We start from the raw sequence: 26,654 nt of genomic DNA on the forward strand, positions 1-26,654 counted from the left end.
CCCGCTGCTGCCCCGCCCCCTCCCACCCTGCCCACCCCCACTGCCCCCGCCCATCCCCCCACCGCCCCTGCCCATCCCCCCACCGCCCCTGCCCACCCACCCCCCGCTGTCCCTGCCCATCCCCCGACTATCTGTCCATCCCTGCCTTGGGAGGTGCTGTCACCTGTTGGAGCCGTGGGAAGCACCCCCCGCCCCCCGCCGCCGCCCAGGGTCTCTGGTTCCTGTTGCTGGTGCAGCGAGGGCCACATCACCCACCCCCCAGCTGGCTTGGGTTCAGCTGACCCCGTGCCCCCACCCTTCTGTTCGACCTGAGCCTGTACCCCCATCCCTGGCCCTGCATGACCATAATCTCCTTGAGGGGAGGAACTGAGTGAGTCCTGCCCCCACTGAGTTCCTCTTGCCCCTCCTTCTCATTTTGGGGCGGAGGGAACTGTCATCTGTCCCCTGGGGGTGGCAGATGGCTGCTTAGCTTAGAAAGGAAAACAGCACAATTTAGAATTAGTCCTGGGTGAAAGGTCGAGGCAGCATCTGCCTCCTGCTGCTTTCTGGAGTCGCATTTCTATGGAGCGGGCCTGGCAGGGAGGGTGGGAGCGGCACAGTGGAAATACTGAGGCGGGAACAAAGCAGAGGCGGTGGTGGTGGAGGTGGTGGTGGTGGCACAGCAGGTGCCGGGGCTACTTGGCACCCTCCCCCCGCAGCCCTCCTGTAGCCCCCGCCCGTTGCTTACCTGTGGGGGCCCAGACAGGACAGGTTAGCCCTGCACTGCCAGGCCACTGAGTGTGGGGATGGGACAGGCAGGTACCAGGTGACCCTAAGAGGGACGCACAGGAGTCCATGGGGGCACACCTGGCGTGGGCTGGGTCTCCGCCGTGGGAGCCTGAGAGCTGGGTGGCTTGGTGGACAGGGCAGCTGTCTCATCCAGTCAGGGGAGACTGGTGTTGCCTATCTCAAGCCCCACTTTTTAGCCCCAGAAGGGTCTCCCCACCGCCCCGACAGGAGGAGATATGGGGACAGTGGAGGGTGGGGTGCAGGTCACTCATGGAAGCGCTGAGGATCCCCGTGGGTGAGGCGGCTGTTGGGTGCCACCTTACTCGGCCAAGCCCTGGTACTCGACTCACAGTTCACACCGGCCCACCCGCCGGGACAGCGTTGAAGACAGAGTGGCCTGGGTACTGGGGGTGTGGCCAGTGCCAGGGCCGTGAGGGGTTTGGTCACAGGCTGGTGGTCCTGGCCATGGCCAAGCTGCAGGCCTGAGGTCCCTCCCACCTTCTCAGGGACGTCTGGATGCTGTGCGGAGGGCAGGTGTCGGGTGTCTGTAGGTGCTCCAGCTCTGTGGCCAGGTGGGAGAGAGGTGCAGACCTGGAGGCTGCCCACAGCAGCAGCGGGAGACTGCCCAAAGCTGCCCCCCACACCTGGCTCAGAATGTTCTCCAAGCTCGGCCAGTTCCCTGCCCCTAGCGCATCCTGCAGCACCTCCAGGCCGTGGCTGTGGGGCCGGGGCGGGGGCCTTCCGTGTGGTGTCCGGTGCCCAGGCTGGGAGTGGGGGCGGACAATGGGCCCTCTCAGCCTGCATTCCCCCACGGGAGCCTCCTCAGGCCTCCGGCTGGGGCTCCTGCCCCACCCGCTGGGAGCAGCTGCCACCACGTCCGACACCTGCTCCCAGCTGCCCTTTGTCCGAGCACCGACGCCTGATTTATGGGGCGTGTTTTCCTCTTGCTGGCCCGGCGTGATACAGCCTCGTTAACTGGGATGCGTCCTGTTGGGCAGATTCTCCCACAGTCCTCCATGTTGGGTGGGGAGTGGGGCCTGGTGTCCGGGCAGAGCGTCGTGGTCCATTTGGGGACAGCCTATGTCCGGTGACCTCAGGGCACTTGGCGGGAGACTGCTCTAGGGGCTTGGACCTCCACTGTGTCCCCCTGGGGTCCCCCCTGGGCAGCCCATGTGGAGTCCCCTAAAGCTGTGGGGTGGGCCTCCCCTGCCCCCCCCCTTTCCCATCTTGCCCAGCAGGTGAACTCTTCCTGCTCCTTGGAGCCTTGAGGGCCTGGGAGGCAGGGGACTGGCTTGCATGGGCTAGGCTGAGGAAGCTCCGGTCCCTGCTTTGATGGCCCAGCGCCCTATGTCCTGCACCCACTCCCTGCCGACTTCGTCAGCGGCTGGGAAAGAAAAAAGGGCCTTTTCTCCAAGCGGGAGCTGTGGCCAACTCCTGCCTGACAATGGAGCATTTATGTGGAGGGAGGGCCCCTCCTGAGGCCACAGCCCAGCCCAGCCTGTGGACTCCGCGGGTTCCCAGCGGCAGCTCTGCCTCGGGGACCAGCCAGCCTGTAACTGGATCTGAGTGCAGTGGGAACCACGCCTGCCCTCCCCACAGGTGCCCGGAGAGGCAGGTCTGTCACTGCAGCCCCGGAGTGACCGGCCACACAGGATGGGGGAGGGGGAGCTTCATTCCAGGGCTGTGCCCGTCACTCACTGGGCTGGTGGGAGCTGTAGCAAGGGCCGAGTGAACTCCCCAGAGCCCCTTTGGAGGGGGTAACATGTGTTTTCTTTAAGCCAGTTGGTTTGGGACTTTTGGCTTCTGGCAACAGATGGTCGGCCAGAGCGGCCCTTTTGCGTTCTCTCTACCCAAGCCGTGGCCACGGGTAAAAGCCTTCAGGGAAGACAGATGCCTCCCGGGCCTTTGGGACAGGGGCGTGGCTGGCTGCTGAGAAACGCACAGGAACTGCGCCCCCAGCCTCCACAAGCCCCTCAGGGTAAGGCCCCCCCAGGCCACTGTCACACATAACACAGGTTTGATTGGAGACACTGGGGTGGGAATAAGAGGGAGAGGAAGCGAGGACTTGGGGGGCCAGTGGGGGTCCCATGCGAAACTGGCAGCTTCAGGGCCAGTCCTGGGGCAGGTGGCCGCCGCAGCCTCCCACCCAGGTAGGCTCTGGAAGGCAGGACGGTCCCCCTGTACATCCCATCTAGAGGAGGCCACGCCCACCCAGGGCCTGAGCCATGGGGCCGCTGCCTTCCCAGGCCGCTGGGGCCGCTGGGGGCTGGTGGCATGTTCTGCTTCAGAGGCTTCACTACTGGGAATAGCGGCGCCCGGCGGGTCCCAGACCTTCCCCCGAAGCGTAAGGCCAGGAGGTGACTGGGGCCAGAGATTTATGACCACAGCAGGTGACTGGGGGGACAGGCTCTACACCCGTCACCGCAGGGAACAGATGAGACCAAGCCTGGGTGGAGATGCAGGACCGCTCCCCTGGCTCCCCTTCTTCTGTCTCAGCCTGGACTGTGTGTCCGCGGTGAGGGGCGGCCTTTCGCCCACCCTGATGGGGTTGCAGAGACCTGGCAGAGGGGCGTCCTCCTGGCACCTTGGTTTCCCCGGCTGTAATGTGGGTGCTTCTGCTCCCAGCCGACGTGCCTGGATGTGTGTTATGAAGACTCGATGCGGAAAGAGAAACGTGTCTACAGGCTGAGCATGAGCAGGGAATGGGCCGGCCTGCATCCCCAGTGCCGTCTCGGAGTGAGATGTCCCATCCCCAGTGTGGTCTCAGCGTTAAGTGTCCCATCAGAAAGGCTTCTTGGCCGGGCGCAGTGGCTCACGCCTGTAATCCCAGCACTTTGGGAGGCCGAGGCGGGCGGATCGTAAGGTCAAGAGATCAAGACCATCCTGACCAACATGGAGAATCCCCATCTCTACTAAAAATACAAAATTAGCTGGGCGTGGTGTTGGGTGCCTGTAGTCCCAGCTATTCAGGAGGCTGAGGCAGGAGAATCGCTTGAACCCGGGAGGCAGAGGTTGCAGTGAGCCGAGATCACACCATTGCACTCCAGCCTGGGCAACAGAGCGAGACTGCGTTTCAAAAAAAAAAAAAAAGAGGCTTCTACGTAGGAAGGGGCACGGAAAGGTGATCCACGCCACGCTTTCCACAGCTGCCATCATGTTGACACCTGAAGGTTGGAAAAACCACGACCTTCATTACTGCCCAAGCAATGCCTATTCGCTGTAGCAAAGCTGGAAAGAAAAGCAGATAGGCCTGCAGACCCGGAGGCCCTACGGAGCTGATATACATGGCTCCTCTCCATGGCTCTCCGCGGGTGTAGACCCAGACCCCTGCCTGGGCTGTGGAGTACAAGCTGGGTCCTGCTGGAACATCCTAGTCTCTAGCTTATTCCCCCAGTTAGCAGTCATTTTTCTTTCTCTTTCTTTCTTTCTTTTTTTTGTTTTGTTTTTTTTCTTGAGTTTCGCTCTGTTGCCCAGGCTGGAGTGCAGTGGTGTGATTTCAGCTCGCTACAACCTCTGCCTCCCGGATTCAAGCGATTTTCCTGCCTCAGCCTCATTCAGTGGCATTCAGTACATTCCCAAAGTTGTGCAATCGTGGCATCTGTCTAGTTCCAGAGCATTTCGTCAGCCCTAAGGGAGCCCTGCTAAGCAGCCATCACGCCCGTGCCCGGGGTGTGGGGGGAGGCAGCTGTGCCCATGACAGGTGCCCGATGCTGAGTGGCGGGGGTGTTGGGGAAGCAGGTGGAAACTAACTGCCCTGGCACATCTGCCAACAGCTGTGGCGGGGCCTTCGTGGGCCCACGATGCCAGGACCCCAACCCGTGCCTCAGCACCCCCTGCAAGAACGCCGGGACATGCCACGTGGTGGACCGCGGAGGCGTGGCAGACTACGCCTGCAGCTGTCCCCTGGGCTTCTCTGGGCCCCTCTGCCTGACGCCCCTGGACAACGCTTGCCTCACCAACCCCTGCCGCAACGGGGGCACCTGCGACCTGCTCACGCTCACGGAGTACAAGTGCCGCTGCCCGCCCGGCTGGTCAGGTGAGGGAGGACCCACAGCCCGAGGGGTGGGCAGATCCAGGCCCGTCACCAGCTGCCCATGCAACTTGAGGTACTTGGTGGGATCCAGGCCCAGGTCTGTGACCCGGAAGTAATTGGGAGCCCCTGCTCCAGGGTCCCCACCCCACTCCTAGCCTCGGAGTCACCTCGTTTTCAGCTGCTTGCTGTGGCCCAACCCTTGCTGTCCCCGCTTCTGTGAGACAAGGGGAGCCTCTGTGTCCAGGCCGCCCCTGCCCCCTTCCTCCTGCCATACACTGACCCTCACCTGTTAGGGTGAAGGGTGTCTGGAGGTGTCAGCTCTGGGAGGAGACGGCCTGGGCTCAGGCCTCTTGGGACCTGTGGTCCTTCATCTACCAAAGGTGACCGGTCTCACGGCAGGTCCTGAGGATCAAATGTGATAGCACCTAGGCTGGCACCTCCAGGGGGCCTGAAGGGAGGGAAGGCCTGGCCTCGGGGAGCAGTGAGGCCAGCACAACCCTCTTGTCCCCTTGTCCCCAGGGAAATCATGCCAGCAGGCTGACCCCTGCGCCTCCAACCCCTGTGCCAACGGTGGCCAGTGCCTGCCCTTCGAGGCCTCCTACATCTGCCACTGCCCACCCAGCTTCCACGGCCCCACCTGCCGGCAGGATGTCAACGAGTGCGGCCAGAACCCGGGGCTCTGCCGCCATGGAGGCACCTGCCACAACGAAGTCGGCTCCTACCGCTGCGTCTGCCGCGCCACCCACACGGGGCCCAACTGCGAGCGGCCCTACGTGCCCTGCAGCCCCTCGCCCTGCCAGAACGGGGGCACCTGCCGCCCCACTGGTGACGTCACCCATGAGTGCGCCTGCCTGCCAGGTAGTGCTGCCCGCCGGCCGGGGTGCACAAGCCTCTCCCTGGCTACCAGGCCCGAGGGGCGGGGACGGGGGCACCTGGTGTAGGGGGAGCCCTGGGAGGGCCCATATCAGGGAGTTGGGAAGGCAGGGTGGCGAGTTCCCCAGACTGCAAGTGGTGGTGTTGGCGGGGGCGGGGGGCGCGTCTGGAGCGGGGTGTGTGCTGGGAAGAGGCTTGCACAGGGTCCGGGTGCCAGCCTGTGTCTTTTGAGTTCCCTGGGGCTCATATTCGAGCTGTAGGACGCCCTGCCTCCCCCCAGTGCAGGCACCCTGACTTGCGCAACCCCTGGGGTTTCCCCTGCAGTGGGGCTGGGGCTGGAGAGGGTGTGGGAGCTGCGGGTTTGCACCATCACTTCCCGGAGCCGTGGCCCTTCCTGCTGTCCTGCTGGTCTCCTGTGGGTGGGGGTGACAGGTGGGCATAGCCCCCTGCCCATGCCTCCAGCGGCTCCCCGATCCCTGTGTTGTATGTAGGAGCCTCTCTACTGTAGTTCTCGTTTAAGTAAATTTTGCAGCAGCTCTAAAAATAAGGAAGAGGTTTGAAAAGTTTGAAAACCTCCAGTCTTGGCCAGGCACGGTGGCTCACGCCTGTAATCCCAGCACTTTGGGAGGCCGAGGCGGACGGATCACGAGGTCAGGAGATCCAGACCATCCTGGCTAACACGGTGAAACCCAGTCTCTACTAAAAATACAACAACAACAACAAAAAATTAGCCGGGCGTGTTGGCATGTACCTGTAGTCCCAGCTACTTGGGAGGCTGAGGCGGGAGAATCCGGGAGGCAGAGCTTGCAGTGAGCGGAGATCGCGCCCCTGCACTCCATGCACTCCAGTCTGGGCGACAGAGCGAGACTTCGTCTCAAAAAAAAAAAAAGAAAAAGGAAACCGCCAGTCTCAGCTGCACAGAATGGCTGCTAGGTGGAATGGGGAGAGGGCCTTCAGGCAGGGGTGGGGCCGGGGGGTGCACAGGGTCCTGGCTGACCCACGGGTGACCCAAAGGCTGCCCCACCCCCTTGGAAGCCCCAAGCTGGCCTGGCCTCTGCAAAGGGGAAGCTCCCTGGCTGTCCAGTCAGCTGAGCCCAGCCAACTGCGTGCAGACAACAGACGTGTGCGTTTCCTGCAAGTCACTGGGTGAACGTGGGTTGGGGACAGGCACTCCCTGGCCGGCTTGGATCTCTGCGGGGTGGGGTGCAGAGTCCTTCTGCTGATGGGGGCTCAGATGCCTTCCTAGCAGCCATGGGACCCTAGCTGCAGTCACACGGGTTGAGGGGCCGAGCTCTCGGGGGGCTGTGGTTCAGGCTAGGGCAGGTGGGGTATGTGCAGCCTTGTCCAAGGCCACCTGCGTGCAGAGCTGACACCTACCCACCTTGGGCAGGGTGGGTGAGGACCTCCCGGTGAGGCCCAGCAGCAGAGATGCCAAGGGTGCTGGGCCTGCTCAGAGCCACTGCCTGTGCAGGGGCAGCTCAGGGCCCTGGGGAGTGGGCAGGAAGGGAAGGGGAGGGGCTGGCGGGGTTTACGCACTTGAGAGTGGGCAGATCTCAGAGGCTGGGGGCTGGGCCACCCCTCCGGTGAGGGCTGTGCTCACTGCCTGCTGTGGGGTCTGGCCATTTCAGGGTGAGATAACCATCCAGGGGGCCTCCGCAAATGACTCAGGCCTGCCAGACCCCAGCTTCACACTCCCAGGTGGCCCCTGCACCCAGGCCCCCTGAGGGGCCCTCAGCCACCTCTGGTGGTCAGGGAGCCCAGGAGACAGCTGTGTGTGGAGTCATGGGGAACGGAGACGCAGGCAGCCCTGAGTTCTGCAGGCCCGGGAGCTGGCTGGCATTTGGAGTCGCACAGCCTGCCTGGCATGTCAGCACTGTCTCCTCTTAGGGTCACTGGCCGAGGTTGCGTCGCAGAGGGACCAGGTGGGGTCCACGGGGCTCTCACTGGCTTCCCCGCCCTCTTTCCCACTGTGTTCCTCAGCCAGCACCGTGCAGGGCAGCCCCAGGGTCGCAGGCCCAGCCAGGGGCCCCACTTGCCTAAAAGCCGGGGTGCAGGGTCCTACACATGAGTGGGGACCAGGACTCAGGTTCCAGGCTCTGAATTTTTTTTTTTTTTTTTTGAGACAGGGTCTCTGTCACTCAGGCTGGAGTATAGTGATGCGCCCTCAGCTCACTGCAGCCTTGACCTCCCAGGCTAAAGCGATCCTCCTGCCTCAGCCCCTCCAGTAGCTGGGACCACAGGCACGCGCCACCATGCTTTGCTACTTCTTGTATTTTTTTTGTAGAGACAGGGTTTCGCCATGTTGTCCCGGCTGGTCTTGAACTCCTGGGCACAAGCGGTCAGGCCGCTTCAGCCTCCCAAAGTGCTGGGATTCCAGGCGGGAGCCACCACGCCGGGGCTGGGCTCTGATTTCGGGTGCTCCCCAAGCCATTTTGCATTTTGGATTTTGGTTGTCTCTGGCTGCCTGCCTTTGCTCCCGTCCAGTGGACGGACTGGGATGGGCGGAGTGGTGGCGATGGCGCAATGTCTCAGAGGGAGGGGCCGAGCAGGTGGGAGCTCCAAGGGCAAGGGGGGTTCAAAGGCATCTCGGGAGGGCAGCAATTAGTAACCGGCTGCAGGTTCGGCTGTTGCCGAACGCGCCTTTCTGGGTTGATCATTGAACCAGCGGGAGTTGAGTGGATTAATAGCTAACTGGCTGCCTTGGAGGCCTGGGTGGGGCCACGCCTCGGGGGAGGGGGCCCTGGCAGCCTGTGGAGGAGGTGGAGGAGGAGGTGGGCGCCAGAGCTCTGCCCAGGAAGGATGGGCCATCTGAGTCTCTGCAGCTTCCCCAGGGCTGCTGGGGCCCAGCCTGCCCCAGCCAGCAGCCTCTCAGCCCCATGTCCCCTGCTGCTCAGAGCCCAGGCCCCAGTGTCAGCCCCCAAAGATGGGGTACATGGCCCCCCTACTGAGACATTGGAGGGAGCTCTGAGCATGCAGGCGGCACCCAGGTGCGGGAGCTGCCGGAAACTCTAAGAGACACAAGGGTTTTTGTGACAAAATCTGGAACCCTGTGTTCCTAAGTCCCTGCTTAGCCAGCCCTGTCCAAAATGATTCTTTAGAGCAGAGCATGTCCCTCTGGGCACTGGAGTGAGGCAGGGGACAGGCACAGATCCCAGGGGCCCCAGGGCAGGGCCGTGGAGGCCAGGCAATTGTGTCCAGAGCAGCGTGTTGGGGGTCCAGGCAGGAGCCGGCTTGGACCTCAGGGAAGAGGCTGACCCAGCACCTCTTGTGGCAGGCTTCACCGGCCAGAACTGCGAGGAGAATATCGATGATTGTCCAGGAAACAACTGCAAGAATGGGGGCGCCTGTGTGGACGGCGTGAACACCTACAACTGCCGCTGCCCGCCAGAGTGGACAGGCGCGTACACAGGCGGCCGCAGGGCGGGGCAGCCAGGGCGGGGCTACTACCCACTTACTAAACTGCACTCACGGGCAGAGTGCAGAGCAGCCAAGACCCTGTCCCAGGCCAGGCAGGCTGGGGTTGGCCGAGAAGGACAACATGATGGGGGGCCCCACTTCCTGTGGCCAGGGTCTGACGCCCCTCACCTCGGGGGTCAGCACAGACAGGGCCCTGGTTGGTCTGTGTGGGCTGTTTGCAACCTGGCCCCAGGTAGCCCCTGTGCCCAGTGGGGTGTCCTGGCATTGAGGGCCTTCAGCACCCCACTCAGGCCACGCTTCCTGGGCCAGTCACAATGATGCCCAGATGAACAGACAGGTTCTGCGCTCGGGAATTACCCTCTGGTGGGGTGATGGGCAAAGGTGCACCCCGACGCAGCCATGTCCACAGAGCACAAAGAGGCAAGACTCCCCCATGGTGCTGGGCGTGCAGAGGAAGGAGTGATTGAGGCTGGCGGTGGGTGGAGGAGTCAGCCCAGGAAGGCTTCCTGGAGGGGGTGGCATTGCAGCGCTGCGTCTTAGGGGACAAGGAGCTCAGGGAGCGGCAGCTGCCCGGGGCCGACAGCTCATGTTCCCTGCAGGTCAGTACTGTACCGAGGACGTGGACGAGTGCCAGCTGATGCCAAATGCCTGCCAGAACGGCGGGACCTGCCACAACACCCACGGTGGCTACAACTGCGTGTGTGTCAACGGCTGGACCGGTGAGGACTGCAGCGAGAACATCGATGACTGCGCCAGCGCCGCCTGCTTCCACGGCGCCACCTGCCACGACCGCGTGGCCTCCTTCTACTGCGAGTGTCCCCACGGCCGCACAGGTGACTGCCCTGAGGCCCGGGTGGGCGCGGGGGGCTCACATGGGCCAGGCCTGACCTGTGTGACCTCACCCAGGGACTATGGCCCTCCTGTGCCCAGGATAACCTGAAAGGGCCTTTCTGGTCAGGGAGGCCGGTGGTTGCCATGAGTCTCCCCGAGGGTCACGGGACCCTCCTCCTGGGGCGTCAGTGGGAATGGACCCCAGTCATGGGTGGTGCGCCATGCTTGGCCCAGGGGCCTTGCCCGCTGACTGCTGGCGCCTGCCCAGGTCTGCTGTGTCACCTCAATGATGCGTGCATCAGTAACCCCTGCAACGAGGGCTCCAACTGCGACACCAACCCTGTCAACGGCAAGGCCATCTGCACCTGCCCCTCGGGGTACACGGGCCCGGCCTGCAGCCAGGATGTGGACGAGTGCTCGCTGGGTAGGTGCTGGCACAGGGGCTGTGGCTGGGTGGGGGTGGCAGCCTGGCTCCAGAGCCGGTGGGAAGTCGATTCTGGCTTCAGGGGGTGCCTGGTTGGATGGGAGATGGGACCCTGCCAGTTTGATGTGGGGGATGTGTGGCGAGGGGGGTGTGCAGCGAGGTGTTGCAGGGGCCAGAGTGCCTGGAGAAGCCTCTCACCCGTGTGCCCTTGCCAGGTGCCAACCCCTGCGAGCACGCAGGCAAGTGCATCAACACGCTGGGCTCCTTCGAGTGCCAGTGTCTGCAGGGCTACACAGGCCCCCGCTGCGAGATCGACGTCAATGAGTGTGTCTCGAACCCGTGCCAGAACGACGCCACCTGTCTGGACCAGATCGGGGAGTTCCAGTGCATCTGCATGCCAGGTGTGCCCGCCGGGGCCAGTGTGGGAAACTGAGTCGAGGGGCAGCCTTGGAGGGGCAGCCCCGGGACCATCTGTGGGCCGCTTCCCCTTCCCCCGCCTCTGTGCCTTCTGGGCCCACAGACTGCACAGGGCATGGGGAAACTGAGGCCAGCCCACAGGGCCAGCAGAGCATGGGGTTAGCACTAGGTAGATGAGGGTGCCGGGCCGGGGGCTGCAGGAGGGCAGGTGCGCAGGAGGCCCTTGGTGGCTGGGATACTGGGCTCCAGGCAGGAGTTGTTTTCATCCCGAGTCTCCAGCTGTGCCCAGTGGGGCACTGGGGCTGCATGTGCCCCCCTCACTGTTCCCCCACCCCACAGGCTACGAGGGTGTGCACTGTGAGGTCAACACGGATGAGTGCGCTAGCAGCCCCTGCCTGCACAATGGCCGCTGCCTGGACAAGATCAATGAGTTCCAGTGCGAGTGCCCCACGGGTGAGGGCCGTCCCTGCCCCCTGCCCCTGGGCCGTCTGCACCCCGGCCTCCTGAGGGGTGCCTGGCCGTGGGTTGTATTCAGGTTCCCGGGAGAGAGAGTGTTTTGCTTCAGGAGTGGATGGGGGTGTTTTCAGACTTCCCTGAAGGGCAGGGCCCAGTGGGGAGTGGGAGCTTGCCCAGGGGTCACGGTGGAGCCCAGGGCCAGGAGATCCTCCTTGATCTGGGTGCAGCCCCTCCTGCCTGGAGAAAAGGGTGTACCGGGAGCTGTGGTGCCCAGACGGGGAGGAGGCTCCAGCCTGGCTTTCTGAGGGCTCGAGGCTGGGAGGGAGGCCAGCCTGCCCCGTCTTGCCATGTCCCCTGCCCAGCGGCACGCCAGCCACAAGGCCAGGGTACGCAGAGAACCACGTGGGGCAGGTTGGCCTGCAGTGGCGATGATGGCCGCCCGGGGCGGACTTGGAGGAACTCGTAGGGGCCTGGGTGAAAGGTGTTTCCATCTGTCCCAGAGCCGGGGGCCGGGGCGCAGAACCCAGGAAGGCATTGCCGGCCCAAGCCCAGGCTCCCGAGACAGATTAGCCGTCCCAGACACCGGAGCGAGGGGAGCCCCATTCTCCGCCCGGCTCCACGGTAGCCATAGCAACCCAGTCGGCTTGGGAAGAAGGCCCCTTCTGTGGGAGCGAGGGCGTGCGGTGCTGGCGGAGGGGCTTTGATCCGGGGAGTGGGCGGCAGGAGGCAGGGAGAGCCTGGGGTTGGCTGAGCCCAGGCTGAGTGTGCCCTGGGGAACCCAGCTGGGAGCTCACTGCTGGGGTCTGGCTGGAGGTCCCTGAAGGGCCATAATGCTATTGCACTTGACTCCCTCCCCTCCCTGGCCCCAGGCTTCACTGGGCACCTCTGCCAGTATGACGTGGATGAGTGTGCCAGCACCCCCTGCAAGAATGGTGCCAAGTGCCTGGATGGACCCAACACTTACACCTGCGTGTGCACAGAAGGTGCGGGCCAGCGCCCACCAGCGGGAAGGGACAGGGTACAGGGAGAAGGCACTCAAGGCAGCGAAGGTGACAAGGTCTTAGACACCTTGGTCTGGGCCACCTGGTCCAGAGACCAAGAGCACAGCTCGGCCCCAATCCTGGGTGGGTGGGAACGCCCCTCGACAAAAGACATGCCCGGAGCCCTCCTCAGGTGGGCACAGGCAACCCCAGGTCTGGTCATGGGTGTCCCGGGAGCAGCCACTCCTGATTCTTCCTGTGCCCGCCCCTCCCGCGGTCCAGGGTACACGGGGATGCACTGTGAGGTGGACATTGATGAGTGCGACCCCGACCCCTGCCACTACGGCTCCTGCAAGGACGGCGTCGCCACCTTCACCTGCCTCTGCCGCCCGGGTTACACGGGCCACCACTGCGAGACCAACATCAACGAGTGCTCCAGCCAGCCCTGCCGCCATGGGGGCACCTGCCAGGACCGCGACAACGCCTACCTCTGCTTCTGTCTGAAGGGGACCACAGGTGGCCGGCCGGGCGTGTGGCAGGTGGGTGGCCGGTGGGTAGGGTGGGCCCGGGAACTGACCGCCACGTGCCACCCCTTCAGGACCCAACTGCGAGATCAACCTGGACGACTGTGCCAGCAGCCCCTGTGACTCAGGCACCTGTCTGGACAAGATCGACGGCTACGAGTGTGCCTGTGAGCCGGGCTACACAGGTGAGTGGCCCTGCACGTGGGGGCTGACTGGACTGCGCTCACAGGTCAAGGTCAGCCACTGCCCCGGGGCTGCTGAGGGGTTGGGTGGGGGCTTTGAGGCTGCCCACCTGGGCAGACTAGTCTACAGCAGAGACTGCAGCAGGGCCAGGGCTACAGCCAGCAGCATGATGGGTGCCCTCCACGCCCTACCCCTCGTCTCCGGTCAGAGCTGTCCCAGGTCGTGTTGGCACAGTGGCCCAGCAGGCCAAGAGGGAGCGGCCAGCCCTGAGGCCAGGCTTGAGTACCTTCTTCCTCTGTGACTCACCAGCACCTTTGAGCAGGTCCCTCTGCCTCTCTGGGCCTGAGATTCCCATCAGTCAGGGCCGCAGCAGCCCCTGCCCCTGGGCCCCCTGGGAGGATGACTTGAGTGGGCACTGGTGCCCGGGGAGACTGGCACGTGGCACATTGTGACCTAAGACGGTTTCTGATATCTGGAAGGATGCGTCCAGAAGGGTGATCGCCCTGGTTCAACAGACAGGGAAACCGAGGTTGACGTGGGTGGGACCCCCAGGCTCTGGGCCTCGGAGTCTGACCCACCCCTGCCCGCAGGGAGCATGTGCAACATCAACATCGATGAGTGTGCGGGCAACCCCTGCCACAACGGGGGCACCTGCCAGGACGGCATCAATGGCTTCACCTGCCGCTGCCCCGAGGGCTACCACGACCCCACCTGCCTGTCTGAGGTCAATGAGTGCAACAGCAACCCCTGTGTCCACGGGGCCTGCCGGGACAGCCTCAACGGGTATGTGGCGGGGCTGATCGTGGGGACACATCAGTCCTAAACCCTGGGAGCTCTGCCGCCGGGAGGGTGGCACCTGCACAGAGCTTGAGATGGGCCAGAAACAGACCTCGGACGGGGCCGGCTGTCAGGGATCTTCGCTCGGGGACGCATGTGCCTCTGGGTCCTGAGTCGGCCTGCGGTCCACACCCAGCAGCCCTGCACCCAGCAGCTCTGTGCCACGCGTCCTTGTGGCTGCATGGTGGGCTCCGGACACAGGTCCACAGTGACCCCTGAAACACATTTGCATGGTCACAGCAACAAGTGTTTCTGATGTCCATGATGGGCCTGGCAGCACTCTGCCTGGATGGAACCATTTAAATCAGCAGGGACCCCATTGCCCTCATTTGGCACAGAGAAGGCACCTGCTTTGTTTGGGGCCACACAGTGGGCAAGTGGCGGGGTCTTTTCACAGTGCCCCACTGCCGTACGCTCGGCATGGTCCCCTTGCTAACGAACCAAACCCTGTCGCAGTCTTGGCTATGGGAAGCGCTGTGGCCCCCACATTCTTTCTTTATTTTGAGACAGAGCCTCGCTCTGTTGTCCAGGCTGGAGTCCAGTGGTGTGATCTCGGCTCACTGCAGCCTCCACCCTCCAGGTTCAAATGATTCCCCTGCCTCAGCCTCCTGAGTAGCTGAGATTACAGGCGTGTGCCACCACACCCGTTAATTTTTGTATTTTTAGTATAGACAGGGTGGGGGAGTTTCGCCACGCTGGCCAGGCTGGTCTCGAACTCCTGGCCTCAAGTGACTCACCCACCCCTGCCTCCCAAAGTGCTGGGATTACAGGTGTGAGCCACTGCGCCCAACCTGCCCCCACTGAAGGACTCTGCGAGTCTGAGTAGATGGGCACCTCGGCCAGCCCATGCGGCACTGCAGACCCAGGAGTGCCCAGGCCCCGGCCGTGCTGCTCGGGCCTCCCTTGACTGCAGTGTGGTCCCCCTTGCAGGTACAAGTGCGACTGTGACCCTGGGTGGAGCGGGACCAACTGTGACGTCAACAACAATGAGTGTGAGTCCAACCCTTGTGTCAACGGTGGCACCTGCAAAGACATGACCAGTGGCTACGTGTGCACTTGCCGGGAGGGCTTCAGCGGTGAGTGGGCTGTGCATTTCTCAGTGCAGAGGGCTGCCCTCGAGTCTGGGGAGCTGGAGGCACAGGATCAGGACCCAGGTCCAGCCAGCACCATGCATGGTGTCTCCCTCCCATGGCAAAGCCTTAGCTCCAGGCCTCTGGCTCTTGGAGATGAGGAGGGGCCTGGGGTGGGGAACAGGCCCAGGGCTGCTGTTGTGGGGCCCTCCCAAGGTGCCTGGGGGTGCTGGACATGCTGAGTGCTGTCCCCTTCCCTCCAGGTCCCAACTGCCAGACCAACATCAATGAGTGTGCATCCAACCCGTGTCTGAACCAGGGCACGTGTATTGACGACGTTGCGGGGTACAAGTGCAACTGCCTGCTGCCCTACACAGGTGAGGGGTGGGTGGGGCCTGTGCTGGAGAGGGCGGGGTCTGTGCTGAAGGGGGCAGGGCCTATGCTGGAGAGGGTGGGGCGTTGCTGGAGAGGGTGGGGCCAGGTGTGGGGGCGGCTGTGACTGGAGGGTAAAGTGGTGGCTTTCTTGGGGCTGGACCTGGGCCCTTGGGCTCCGTGCTCCCAGTGCCCACCCTGCTGGGGGCCTCTGAGGGCCAGGCTTCCCCACCCCCACCAGCCGGGCCTGAGGGATTCCTTTGACGGCGGGCCCTCTTTGTGTGAGGGGAACAAGGAGCCCTCTGTTTCGGCTGAGAAGGGAGGGGTAAGTTCCCCCAACTGTCCAGCCCCTGCCGTGAACCCAGCCAAGGGGATCGCAGGAAATGATCTCCTCTATAAAAGACAAAGAAGAGTCCACAAGCACCGGGGTCCTGGTGCTCCCCAGGAGCAGGCGGAGGGTGCTGCCTCAGGGCCTGGTCAGGTTGGGCCTGCCTGGCTGGGCAGCCAGACTGGAGGTTCCACGCCTGCGGTTCCCATGACATCCAGCAGCCTGTGGCCAAAATGCTGTTTTCTTTGACCAAAGTTAAGGACCTGGGTTTTCTCTCCCGTGTCAGTCAGTGAGGACCCTCCCTCCACAGCTGGGCGCCCCGTCCCTTTCGGACACGTCGATCAGGCCGGTGGTAGGAGCGGCGGTGCTGACCCGCTTCCTATCTGCCCGCTTCCTGCTTCCTTTTGCACAATTGTCGGAAACTCTGGCGCAGTTCCTGCCTGCCCAGGTCACTGTGGAAACCAATAGGAAGAGAAGCCCTGGAAAGTCGCCCCAGCAGGCCAGGGAGATAATGGGGGACAGGGAAGATAACACAGTCCCCACGGTTATAAACAGGAAGCTCAGCCATGGGGTTGTGCAGAAAAAGGCCCTCGGCCGTGCACGTGGTTCCCACACAGCCTTTGCCAGACACCCTGCATGGTCCTAGAGGTCCCCAGGCTGTGCCTGATGCCCCCGACACGCAGGATGTGCTGGGGGCCTGGGCCTGTCCCCTCCATCGCAGCCTTTGTTCGTTGGCCTCCCGCGATGGGCGTTTGCTGCCTGTGACACGAAGTCCCAGGATTAGTTTCAGGCCTCGGTCTCAGGCCAGGGCCTTTCATCATCACCTGGAGATGAGGGGGCTGGTGTCAGGGGTGGGCCCAGGTCCCTGGAGTGTCGTGGAGCCCACCCGGCTGAGGCCGCCTCCGCTGGTGCAGTCCGTGTCCCTGGGCACTCCTGGCAGGGTGAGGCCTAGGCTGTGTGCCCCGCTGCCAACCAGGAATGAGGGGTGGCTTCTGAGCACGTTTGTGCAGCTTGTCTTCAGCGTCCCCCCATCTGTGCTCCACTCCACCCCTGGGTCAGGGTCCTGACATAGCCAGGAGCGCTCAGGGGTCTCCGTGCACATTTGCCTCCCGGCGGGACCAGCAGACGGCGCTCTGATGGCGGAAAGACCAGCAGGCGGTGGCCAGGACGGCCTTCATTGGGGAGATCCCTCCAGGTGAGGCCCCTGGGGTCACATGTGTCTCCTTCCCGCAGGTGCCACGTGTGAGGTGGTGCTGGCCCCGTGTGCCCCCAGCCCCTGCAGAAACGGTGGGGAGTGCAGGGAATCCGAGGACTATGAGAGCTTCTCCTGCGTCTGCCCCACGGGCTGGCAAGGTGAGGCTGGCCCAGGGCCAGCGGGGGCTGGGACGGGAGGTCAGGACGTCTGCGGGACACTGGCAGCTCCCAGGCAGGCTAGATGAGTCTTTGGAGAGGAGCCGGTGGGTACTGAGGAGGCCCTGGTCAGAGAAGCTCTGGAATCAGGAATTGACCTGGGAGCACCCTTCCCAACTCCAGTTCCTGTGACCTTAGGCCAAAATTAGAGGAGAGAGGATGGTCCTGGGGCCACGGAAGCCCACTCGTGGGGGTCGGGAGGGGCACTATAGGTGGGTGGGCCAGCCTGGGAAGGGCCTGGAGGGCCAGGGGCCGCTGGTGACCAACTGGCCTCCTCCTGCCCCGCAGGGCAGACCTGTGAGGTCGACATCAACGAGTGTGTTATGAGCCCGTGCCGGCATGGCGCGTCCTGCCAGAACACCCATGGCGGCTACCGCTGCCACTGCCAGGCCGGCTACAGCGGGCGCAACTGCGAGACTGACATTGACGACTGCCGGCCCAGTGAGTGGCCCCGCGGCTCTGGCCGCCTCCAGGAAGCTCTCAGGCCTCAGTTTCCCTGGGCAGGGTTGGTGCGCATGGTGCTGGCCAGAAGCGCCCAGGGAGGCCTGAGTGTGGCTGGGAGGGTTGGGTCGGGTGTGAGGGATGTGCTGAGGGATGGCCGGGGTGGTTCAGGAGGGCCCCAGGGCGGGCTTGCCCCTGCCTGCACTTTGCGGGAGAGTCATGATAGGCCCTCCCACGGCTCTTCACTGAGCTGAGGATGTCTTGGGCCCGGCCTGCACTCTTGCCGGGCTCGTCAGGCCCCACTGCAGGCCAGGGCTCTCAGGCCTCCCCGGCCCTGCTTCACAGAGGTTGAGGTTGGCAGAAGCCGGGGGTCTTGCTGGAATCACCTGGCAGGCAGAGGCAAGAACTGTCACTCCTCCCCTGCTTGGTCTGTGAAACCTGCAAAGCTGTCCCCTGCCCTGGGACTTGAGGACAGGAGCAGGTGGGGAGAGAGAGACCCCAAGCACAGGAGATGGGTGTGACGCAGCCTGTGGGTGCTGGGGCTTCCCACCAGACACCTTTGTCCCAGGGCAGCTCGCTGCAGCCCTGGCAATGAAAGGCTGGGCTGTCCGCAGCCGTGCAGCCTTCCCAGCCCCCTCCTGCAAGTGTGGGTTTGTGCCTGCCCCTCACACACCCTTCCGTCCCCTCCCAGACCCATGTCACAACGGCGGCTCCTGCACAGACGGCGTCAACACGGCCTTCTGCGACTGCCTGCCCGGCTTCCAGGGCACTTTCTGTGAGGAGGACATCAATGAGTGTGCCAGTGACCCCTGCCGCAACGGGGCCAACTGCACGGACTGCGTGGACAGCTACACGTGCACCTGTCCCGCAGGCTTCAGCGGGATCCACTGTGAGAACAACACGCCTGACTGCACAGAGAGGTGCGAGGGGCTCGAGTGAGGCCATGGTGGGGAACGGGCAGTGTGGGCCACACGCAGTAGCTGGCAGCCTGACACACCACGCAGGCGTCTGCCCAGGCCTGCTGGGCACTTAGCACGGGTTGCAGCCGGGCACACCACGCAGGCGTCCACCTAGGCCTGCTGGGCACTTAGTGCTGGCTGCATTGAGTCCAGACATTGTTCATTGTACCAACGTGTCCCTCCTGAGAGGGCCATTGTGACCTCCTGCTGTGTCCCGCACCAGGAACGCCAGTAGTCTGTCCTGAAGAACTGGTGTGCCTCCTTCTATTAGACAACGAGGACTCTGTCACTCTTGTTTCCTTTTTGTCGTGGTTGCCAGGAAGCTCATTTGGTAAAAGTCAGTCTCATCCCTGATTTCTGACGTTAATTACCTCCCGTGTTACCAGGACAGGTTCTGGTTTCTCTCTCATTCTTACTTTAACCACCCTATGCCCGTGCGTTTGGTAAAGCCACTCTTGACCTGACTTATAAAGAAGGCAGGGAAGGGAGGTGTGACATGGTGTGAGAGCTGGGCCCCGGGCTCTTGCTGGCCTCCCTGGATCAGCCAGGCTGCCCTGGGCCTGTCCTGGCCATCAGGCCCCTTAGGGCTGAGCAGAAGGGGAGGTGCTGGCGAGGCAGGGTCTGCTGGAGCGGGGACCACCAATGCCCTCCTCTCAGCCCCTGCCTGTCCACCCCCCTGCAGCTCCTGCTTCAATGGTGGCACCTGCGTGGATGGAATCAACTCGTTCACCTGCCTGTGTCCACCCGGCTTCACGGGCAGCTACTGCCAGCACGATGTCAACGAGTGCGACTCACAGCCCTGCCTGCACGGTGGCACCTGTCAGGACGGCTGCGGGTCCTACAGGTGCACCTGTCCCCAGGGCTACACCGGCCCCAATTGCCAGGTGAGTGCGCCAGCCACAGAGGTGCCTGAGGGAGGGGCTCTGGGTGGGTGCCTGCCTGCGGGGGATGGGAACGATCACCCCCAGGTCCCACCGTGTCAGCTCAGGGTCACCCCCACACTCCTGGGCAGAGGGCTTCGGGGGTCTGAGCAGCCAGTGAAGGAATCTGATGTGGGAGCAACGGGCATTTTCGGTTCAGTCTGGGTTTCTGGAGCCAGGGCAGGAGCTCAGGAACTGGGGGACTGAGGAAAGACGTTCCTTCTAGCAAAGGCCGAGGGTGGTCTGGACCCGCTGAGGGCCCTGAGGGAGACCCAGCCCAGGCTATTCGCCGTGTAGGGGCCGTGGGGAGTCCAGGGACGGCAGTTTCCACTTCTGTAGAATGGGTTGAGGCCCGGGTTGGAGTAGGCCCCTTGGCGGATGTGCGTTCTGAGCTACTGGGGAAATGGCCAGGGGGGTGGGCACCTGGCTGACCACAGTCTGTCCCCAGAACCTCGTGCACTGGTGTGACTCCTCGCCCTGCAAGAACGGTGGCAAATGCTGGCAGACCCACACCCAGTACCGCTGCGAGTGCCCCAGTGGCTGGACCGGCCTTTACTGTGATGTGCCCAGCGTGTCCTGTGAGGTGGCTGCGCAGCGACAAGGTAACCCGCTGTGCCCACCCGGCTCGGGTCCCAGCCCGCCAAGGTCCTCCGTGGGCCTGGGCCTCACCTGTCCCCCACCCCAACCCCCACAGGCGTTGATGTTGCCCGGCTGTGCCAGCATGGAGGGCTCTGTGTGGATGCGGGCAACACGCACCACTGCCGCTGCCAGGCAGGCTACACAGGCAGCTACTGTGAGGACCTGGTGGACGAGTGCTCGCCCAGCCCCTGCCAGAACGGGGCCACCTGCACAGACTACCTGGGCGGCTACTCCTGCAAGGTGGGGGTCCATCCTAGCGTGAGGGTTGTGGCCGACACAAGTGTTGCCACACACTGGGCCCTGACTGGGAGCTGGCATAGTGGAGAAAACTGAACCTGATAGGCCCATGCACTGTTCAGTCTCATTAGGGGAGGGCTGGGGTAATCAGGGTAGACCACCTGGAAGAGGCGGCCTGTGGAGAGCCCGAAGGAGGGTGAATATGCTGAGAAGTGGGATGGGGTTTTCCCTTCCTCTAGATTGTGTCTGGGCTTGGCCAACACCTACCCTGAGACCCTCAACCCTCATCTCTATCCTACGGGACGGAGTCCACCCACCCCCAACAGGCAGTGACTCCGGTCACCGAAGCCCCGCCAGGGTCTGTTGGGCTGGGTCTCCCTCCAGGTCTGACAGGAGTGAGGGGCCTGTGGCTTCGCTGGACCTGAGGGCAGCTCACGTGGCCCTGTCAGCCCTCACGGTGGGGTGGGAGAAAGCTGCATCCTGGCACCGACTGAGCCGCAGGGCCCCTCGTTCTGTTGCCTGCACAGTGCGTGGCCGGCTACCACGGGGTGAACTGCTCTGAGGAGATTGATGAGTGCCTGTCCCACCCCTGCCAGAACGGGGGCACCTGTCTTGACCTCCCCAACACCTACAAGTGCTCCTGCCCACGGGGCACACAGGGTAAGGGCCACCGCACGGAGGGCTGGTATTGGGCATCCATGGCCAGGGCAGGGGCAGGGCAGGCACCCCGTGATCGGCCTGAGGCATCCAGGAACCAGCCAGAAACTCCCATTTTCCCACGTGAGGCCAAGGCCAGTGCAGAGCTGCCCAGGGAAAGGGCCCAGAGTGGGGGGCCCAGCGGGAAGGATGTCTCCACGCCACCCTCGGCACCTGCCTCACCCAAGCGTCCGTGCAGCCCCAGACCTGAGCGCTTGTTGTCTGGGACGGACACGTGGCACGGCAGGGCTGGCACAGCCGTGAGTTCGGGCTGCTGATGGCACCTGGCCCCGCAGGTGTGCACTGTGAGATCAACGTGGACGACTGCAACCCCCCCGTTGACCCCGTGTCTCGGAGCCCCAAGTGCTTTAACAACGGCACCTGCGTGGACCAGGTGGGCGGCTACAGCTGTACCTGCCCGCCGGGCTTCGTGGGTGAGCGCTGCGAGGGAGATGTCAACGAGTGCCTCTCCAATCCCTGCGACGCCCGTGGCACCCAGAACTGCGTGCAGCGCGTCAACGACTTCCACTGCGAGTGCCGTGCCGGTCACACCGGTGGGTGCCGTGCCCGGGCGGGTGGGGTGTGCAGGGCAGCAGGGTGAGCCTCTCACTGCCCTGCTCTCACCCCCAGGGCGCCGCTGCGAGTCAGTCATCAACGGCTGCAAGGGCAAGCCTTGCAAAAATGGGGGCACCTGTGCTGTGGCCTCCAACACCGCCCGTGGGTTCATCTGCAAGTGCCCTGCGGTAGGTGCAGGGGTGCAGGGAGGTGGGGGCCCTCCAGGGGAGACACCTGGAGAGGTCCGCCTGAGGGCCTCGGGGCACAGACTGGGCAGCGATCCTCGAAGCCTTCATCCTCCTCATCACCCTGACATCATTTTTTTTTTTTTTACTTTCAATAAATGATTTTAGAGACATTTTAGATTTACAGAAAAATGGAGTGGAAAGTAGACTCCCTGGGGTGACTCTCCCCTGCACGCACTTCTGGTTAGCAGCTTGCTAATTTCACTCCATATTTCACTGATACATTGTTACCAACACCAGCCCCTCCTGTACCTGGGGCTTGCCCTTGGCTTTGTGGTTGTAGGTTTGGGCTGAGGTGTGACATGCACGCCCACCCTCGCCTGCCCACCATCAAAGGATCACGGCAGAGAGTCCCTGCCCTAAAGTCCTCAGTGCTCCACCAGTGTACCCCTTCCTCCATCTCCCGACCCCCTGGCACCCCCTAATTTTTCTCTGTCGATAGAATGTTTGTAAAGGGTTTTGCTGCTGGGGACAAGGCTGTAGGCTGCCTCCCAGGTGAGGGGAGAGCGGTGGTACTGCTGGCCGGGAGCTGGGCGTGAGGTGGCGGGCGGTGGGGGGCGGCCCACCCTAACACTGTCTTATCTTCCCTCTGGGGCAGGGCTTCGAGGGCGCCACGTGTGAGAATGACGCTCGCACCTGCGGTAGCCTGCGCTGCCTCAACGGTGGCACGTGCATCTCTGGCCCGCGCAGCCCCACCTGCCTGTGCCTGGGCCCCTTCACGGGCCCTGAGTGCCAGTTCCCGGCCAGCAGCCCCTGCCTAGGCGGCAACCCCTGCTACAACCAGGGGACCTGTGAGCCCACGTCCGAGAGCCCCTTCTACCGTTGCCTGTGCCCTGCCAAATTCAACGGGCTCTTGTGCCACATCCTGGACTACAGCTTCGGGGGCGGGGCCGGGCGCGACATCCCCCCGCCGCAGATCGAGGAGGCCTGCGAGCTGCCCGAGTGCCAGGAGGACGCGGGCAACAAGGTCTGCAGCCTGCAGTGCAACAACCACGCGTGCGGCTGGGACGGCGGCGACTGCTCCCTCAACTTCAATGACCCCTGGAAGAACTGCACGCAGTCTCTGCAGTGCTGGAAGTACTTCAGCGATGGCCACTGTGACAGTCAGTGCAACTCGGCCGGCTGCCTCTTTGACGGCTTCGACTGCCAGCGCGCAGAAGGCCAGTGCAAGTAAGGCCGCGGGGGCGCATGGGGCTGAGGGAGGACCTGACCTTGGATGTTGCCTGGCTTGGGCCCAGAGGCCAGCACGCAGTTCCTAAGACTCTGCTCAGGGGGTGCAGGGACGTCCCCCTCTGCCGGCCAGCGGGCTGGAGGCGCCTGACGGTGGGTGTGAGGCCCGTGAGGAAGGCGGCCTGAGCATGTCCCACCCCCCACAGCCCCCTGTACGACCAGTACTGCAAGGACCACTTCAGCGACGGGCACTGTGACCAGGGCTGCAACAGCGCGGAGTGCGAGTGGGACGGGCTGGACTGCGCGGAGCATGTGCCGGAGAGGCTAGCGGCGGGCACGCTGGTGGTGGTGGTGCTGATGCCCCCGGAGCAGCTGCGCAACAGCTCCTTCCACTTCCTGCGGGAGCTCAGCCGGGTGCTGCACACCAACGTGGTCTTCAAGCGCGACGCGCACGGCCAGCAGATGATCTTCCCCTACTACGGCCGCGAGGAGGAGCTGCGCAAGCACCCCATCCAGCGCGCCGCCGAGGCCTGGGCCGCCCCCGAGGCCTTGCTGGGCCAGGTGAAGGCCTCGCTGCTCCCTGGTGGCGGCGGCGGTGGGCGGCGGCGGAGGGAGCTGGACCCCATGGACGTCCGCGGGTGAGTGAGACCCGGCGCCCGTGCTCAATCTTGGCACCTCTCCTGGGCCCTTCTCCACGGCCTCCCTGCCCCTCACAGCCGGCGCCGCGGCAAGCAGGACTCTCCCCACTTTACGGTAAAAGAGACAGAGGTTCCGAGAGGACCTGGGACCTCAGGGCCCGCGCAGGCAAGGAGCAGAGGCAGCATTCCAGCTCAGGGCCCTGACCCGAGCCACATCCTTCCCCTGGGCAGGCGGCGCTCCTGTGCCCAGTAGGTGATTTTGAGATTGAGCTGTGCCCTAGGCACTGGGTATGACCCTGATTAAAACTCAGCTCTCTGCCAGCTGAGGAGGGTTACACCTGTAATCCCAGCACTTTGGGATGCTGAGGCAGGAGGAGCCCTTGAGCTCAGGAGTTTGAGACCAGCCTGGGCAACATAGGGAGACCTTGTCTCTGTTTTTTTAAAAAAAATGTATTTAAAAAAATAAAAAACAAAAAACTCAGCTCTCCAGGGGCTCCCACAGGGCTGAACAGACCCACCCCCAGACAAGAATGCCATTTGGTCATGGCATCTGCCTGGCTTAGGTTGGAGAGGAGGCAGGTGGAGGTCCTGGGAGGGGGCATTGCTGGGCCTTGCAGATGGAGGAGGAGTTCGGGGGGGGTGGTAGTCCACGGGGGGAGAACACAGGCAGGGGCAGCCTGAGTGCAGGGAGCACCCCACGAGGCTCCTGCCCATGCCTACTCGATCTGGGGCAGCCGGACCCAGGAGCCAGATTGGTTGTGCCCTTGGTGTGCCTGACCCTGGTGGGTTTGCCGGTCAGTTCTGCTGGCTTGGAGCAGCCCCGGAAGTCTGAAGCATCATCTCACAGGCTGGTTGGGATCCTGATCATGGGAACCCAGCCCTGGGGAGCAGGAGTCCCAGCAGGGAGCAGAGCTCACCCCCAGCCAGCCCACCACCGCTGTGCCCACCCCCACCGCACACCTGTGCTTCCCACAGGGCCTGGGGATGACTCCTAGGGCAGGACTGAGCTCCTGGCACGTTCTCTGTCCTGTTATGAGGAAACATGTTTGTGGCACCAGCAGGAGCCAGAGAGGGTGGCAGGACGGGCCAGGGAGAGCGCATTGGCAGTTATCTGGGATGAGCCGTGATCAGTACTGGCCAGAGTCTGGGGACTGCAGGGCACCAGTCCCCTGCAGGGTAGCTGCTGTCAGACCTGGCTTCCCGCCGCCCCAGGCTGCCTCGCCACGTCCTATGGTGTCATGGGCCGCGGTATCCCTGGGGCAGCGTCCCCAGCTGGTGGGTGGGAGAGGAGGAAGCTTCGGGCCCCAGCCCCTGTCTGGTTATCCCCCCAGCTCCATCGTCTACCTGGAGATTGACAACCGGCAGTGTGTGCAGGCCTCCTCGCAGTGCTTCCAGAGCGCCACCGACGTGGCCGCATTCCTGGGGGCGCTCGCCTCGCTGGGCAGCCTCAATATCCCCTACAAGATCGAGGCCGTGCAGAGTGAGTGTGGCTCCTTCTCTGCTCCCCAGCCCAGCATCGCCGGGAACAGGCTCTGCCTCCAGGGGATGCCATCCCCTTGTGCCCCAGCCACGCTGGCTGTTTGTGCCAGTTGCCACCCACGGGTGTGCGCGTCACCGTCCGAGTTAGGGTAGGGCTTTTGTGGAATTTTCTGAATGGCACTCCCTCCCCACCTGTGGTGGTGACATCTGCCAGTGGAGCCACCCGGGAACGAGTCCAGCCACGGGAAAATGGGTGCCTGCTTCTCTCCCCACCCCTTCCCCCTGGATTTTCTTTGTTGGGTATTATTTCAAAATCATTACGGCTTTTTTTAAAGAAAAAAAAAAAGAGAGAGAGAAGAATTGATCGGTGTCATGTGAAGTGTTGAAGTTTGTATCTTGAAAATCCCTCTAAATCCTTGTCTTAACAGCTCAATGCGAGTGCAGCGATTTGAAGTTGACTAATCCTCCTCCCTTAAAGGAGAAAAAAGTAAAAGCCGTCTCCAGATAGAGTCGGCTGGTGCAGGAGAGAATTTAGCGATAGTTTGCAATTCTGATTAATCGCGTAGAAAATGACCTTCTTTTGGGGGGCGGGATGGAGGAGAGTGGGTGAGGAGGCGCCTGGCCGCGGAGCCAGTCCGCTGCCCCCCGGCCACCAGCCTGCTGCGTAGCCGCCGCCTGATGTCCCAGCGCTTGCCCCTGGCCCCTGTGCCCGCAGGTGAGACCGTGGAGCCGCCCCCGCCGGCGCAGCTGCACTTCATGTACGTGGCGGCGGCCGCCTTTGTGCTCCTGTTCTTCGTGGGCTGCGGGGTGCTGCTGTCCCGCAAGCGCCGGCGGCAGCATGGCCAACTCTGGTTCCCTGAGGGCTTCAAGGTGTCCGAGGCCAGCAAGAAGAAGCGGCGGGAGCCCCTTGGCGAGGACTCTGTGGGCCTCAAGTGAGCGGACGCAGCCCCTGCTTCTGGGGCCCCTGGGGGAGGTGGGACCTGGCCGAGCATCCTCACGGGGGGTCTGCCCCTCCCAACGCAGGGCCCACCTCCCACACCAGGCCTGGGCTAGGGGCCTCTGGAGGCTTCCTAGGGAGCTTGCTCAGCCTCACTTCTCGAACTCTCACCCCCAGGCCCCTGAAGAATGCCTCAGATGGTGCCCTCATGGACGACAACCAGAATGAGTGGGGGGACGAGGACCTGGAGACCAAGAAGTTCCGGGTGAGTTGCAAGGCTCCCGGGCTCCCAGGCTCCTGGGCACCTGCCGCCGGGCTGCCCTGACACGCCTCTGCTCACTCCTCCTACGCAGTTCGAGGAACCCGTGGTTCTGCCTGACCTGGACGAACAGACAGACCACCGGCAGTGGACTCAGCAGCACCTGGATGCCGCTGACCTGCGCATGTCTGCCATGGCCCCCACGCCGCCCCAGGGTGAGGTTGACGCCGACTGCATGGACGTCAATGTCCGCGGGCCTGGTAAGGGTGCCAGCAGCCCGGGCTTCCCTAGCTCCATGGCCCACCTGCCTCTCTCCCCTAAGCCCCGAGGCTGGGGTACAGTTGATACTCTGGAAACTGAGTTGGGGGTGAGAGCTTTCATCCTTGGGGTGTTTCCTGTTCAGAGTGGATGGGGGGTCCTGGAGTCCTCCTGTTCTTCCACCAACCCTCTCCTGGGGCAATGCCGCACGGTCACTACGTCCCTGTAAATTACTTTCTTCTGAAACCTTCTTCTTGAGGTATGAAAAGCGTGGATTTTCTTTTTTTTTTTTTTTTTT

General features: G+C 63.3%; 1 protein-coding gene across 1 annotated transcript in view; it reads left to right on the plus strand.

Annotated features, from left to right (window-relative positions):
- Positions 1 to 26,647, plus strand: part of NOTCH1 (notch receptor 1) — a 49,356-nt gene extending 22,709 nt beyond the window's left edge. The window contains exons 3-30 of the mRNA XM_023227607.1: positions 4,542 to 4,804; positions 5,321 to 5,659; positions 8,949 to 9,071; positions 9,691 to 9,924; positions 10,191 to 10,346; positions 10,562 to 10,747; positions 11,103 to 11,216; positions 12,089 to 12,202; positions 12,482 to 12,715; positions 12,798 to 12,908; positions 13,497 to 13,689; positions 14,674 to 14,819; positions 15,077 to 15,190; positions 16,747 to 16,866; positions 17,212 to 17,364; positions 18,056 to 18,284; positions 19,006 to 19,207; positions 19,692 to 19,845; positions 19,938 to 20,122; positions 20,647 to 20,779; positions 21,112 to 21,369; positions 21,446 to 21,558; positions 22,214 to 22,785; positions 22,992 to 23,423; positions 24,755 to 24,903; positions 25,618 to 25,834; positions 26,017 to 26,104; positions 26,193 to 26,647. Of these exons, the coding sequence (XP_023083375.1) occupies positions 4,542 to 4,804; positions 5,321 to 5,659; positions 8,949 to 9,071; positions 9,691 to 9,924; positions 10,191 to 10,346; positions 10,562 to 10,747; positions 11,103 to 11,216; positions 12,089 to 12,202; positions 12,482 to 12,715; positions 12,798 to 12,908; positions 13,497 to 13,689; positions 14,674 to 14,819; positions 15,077 to 15,190; positions 16,747 to 16,866; positions 17,212 to 17,364; positions 18,056 to 18,284; positions 19,006 to 19,207; positions 19,692 to 19,845; positions 19,938 to 20,122; positions 20,647 to 20,779; positions 21,112 to 21,369; positions 21,446 to 21,558; positions 22,214 to 22,785; positions 22,992 to 23,423; positions 24,755 to 24,903; positions 25,618 to 25,834; positions 26,017 to 26,104; positions 26,193 to 26,585 (5,725 nt within the window). The 3' untranslated portion in view covers positions 26,586 to 26,647. The remainder of the gene's footprint in view (positions 1 to 4,541; positions 4,805 to 5,320; positions 5,660 to 8,948; positions 9,072 to 9,690; positions 9,925 to 10,190; positions 10,347 to 10,561; positions 10,748 to 11,102; positions 11,217 to 12,088; positions 12,203 to 12,481; positions 12,716 to 12,797; positions 12,909 to 13,496; positions 13,690 to 14,673; positions 14,820 to 15,076; positions 15,191 to 16,746; positions 16,867 to 17,211; positions 17,365 to 18,055; positions 18,285 to 19,005; positions 19,208 to 19,691; positions 19,846 to 19,937; positions 20,123 to 20,646; positions 20,780 to 21,111; positions 21,370 to 21,445; positions 21,559 to 22,213; positions 22,786 to 22,991; positions 23,424 to 24,754; positions 24,904 to 25,617; positions 25,835 to 26,016; positions 26,105 to 26,192) is intronic.
- The last annotated feature ends 7 nt before the right edge of the window (positions 26,648 to 26,654 follow it).

Source organism: Piliocolobus tephrosceles, chromosome 14, assembly GCF_002776525.5.
Source record: "Piliocolobus tephrosceles isolate RC106 chromosome 14, ASM277652v3, whole genome shotgun sequence".
In the NCBI taxonomy this organism is placed as follows: domain Eukaryota; kingdom Metazoa; phylum Chordata; class Mammalia; order Primates; family Cercopithecidae; genus Piliocolobus; species Piliocolobus tephrosceles.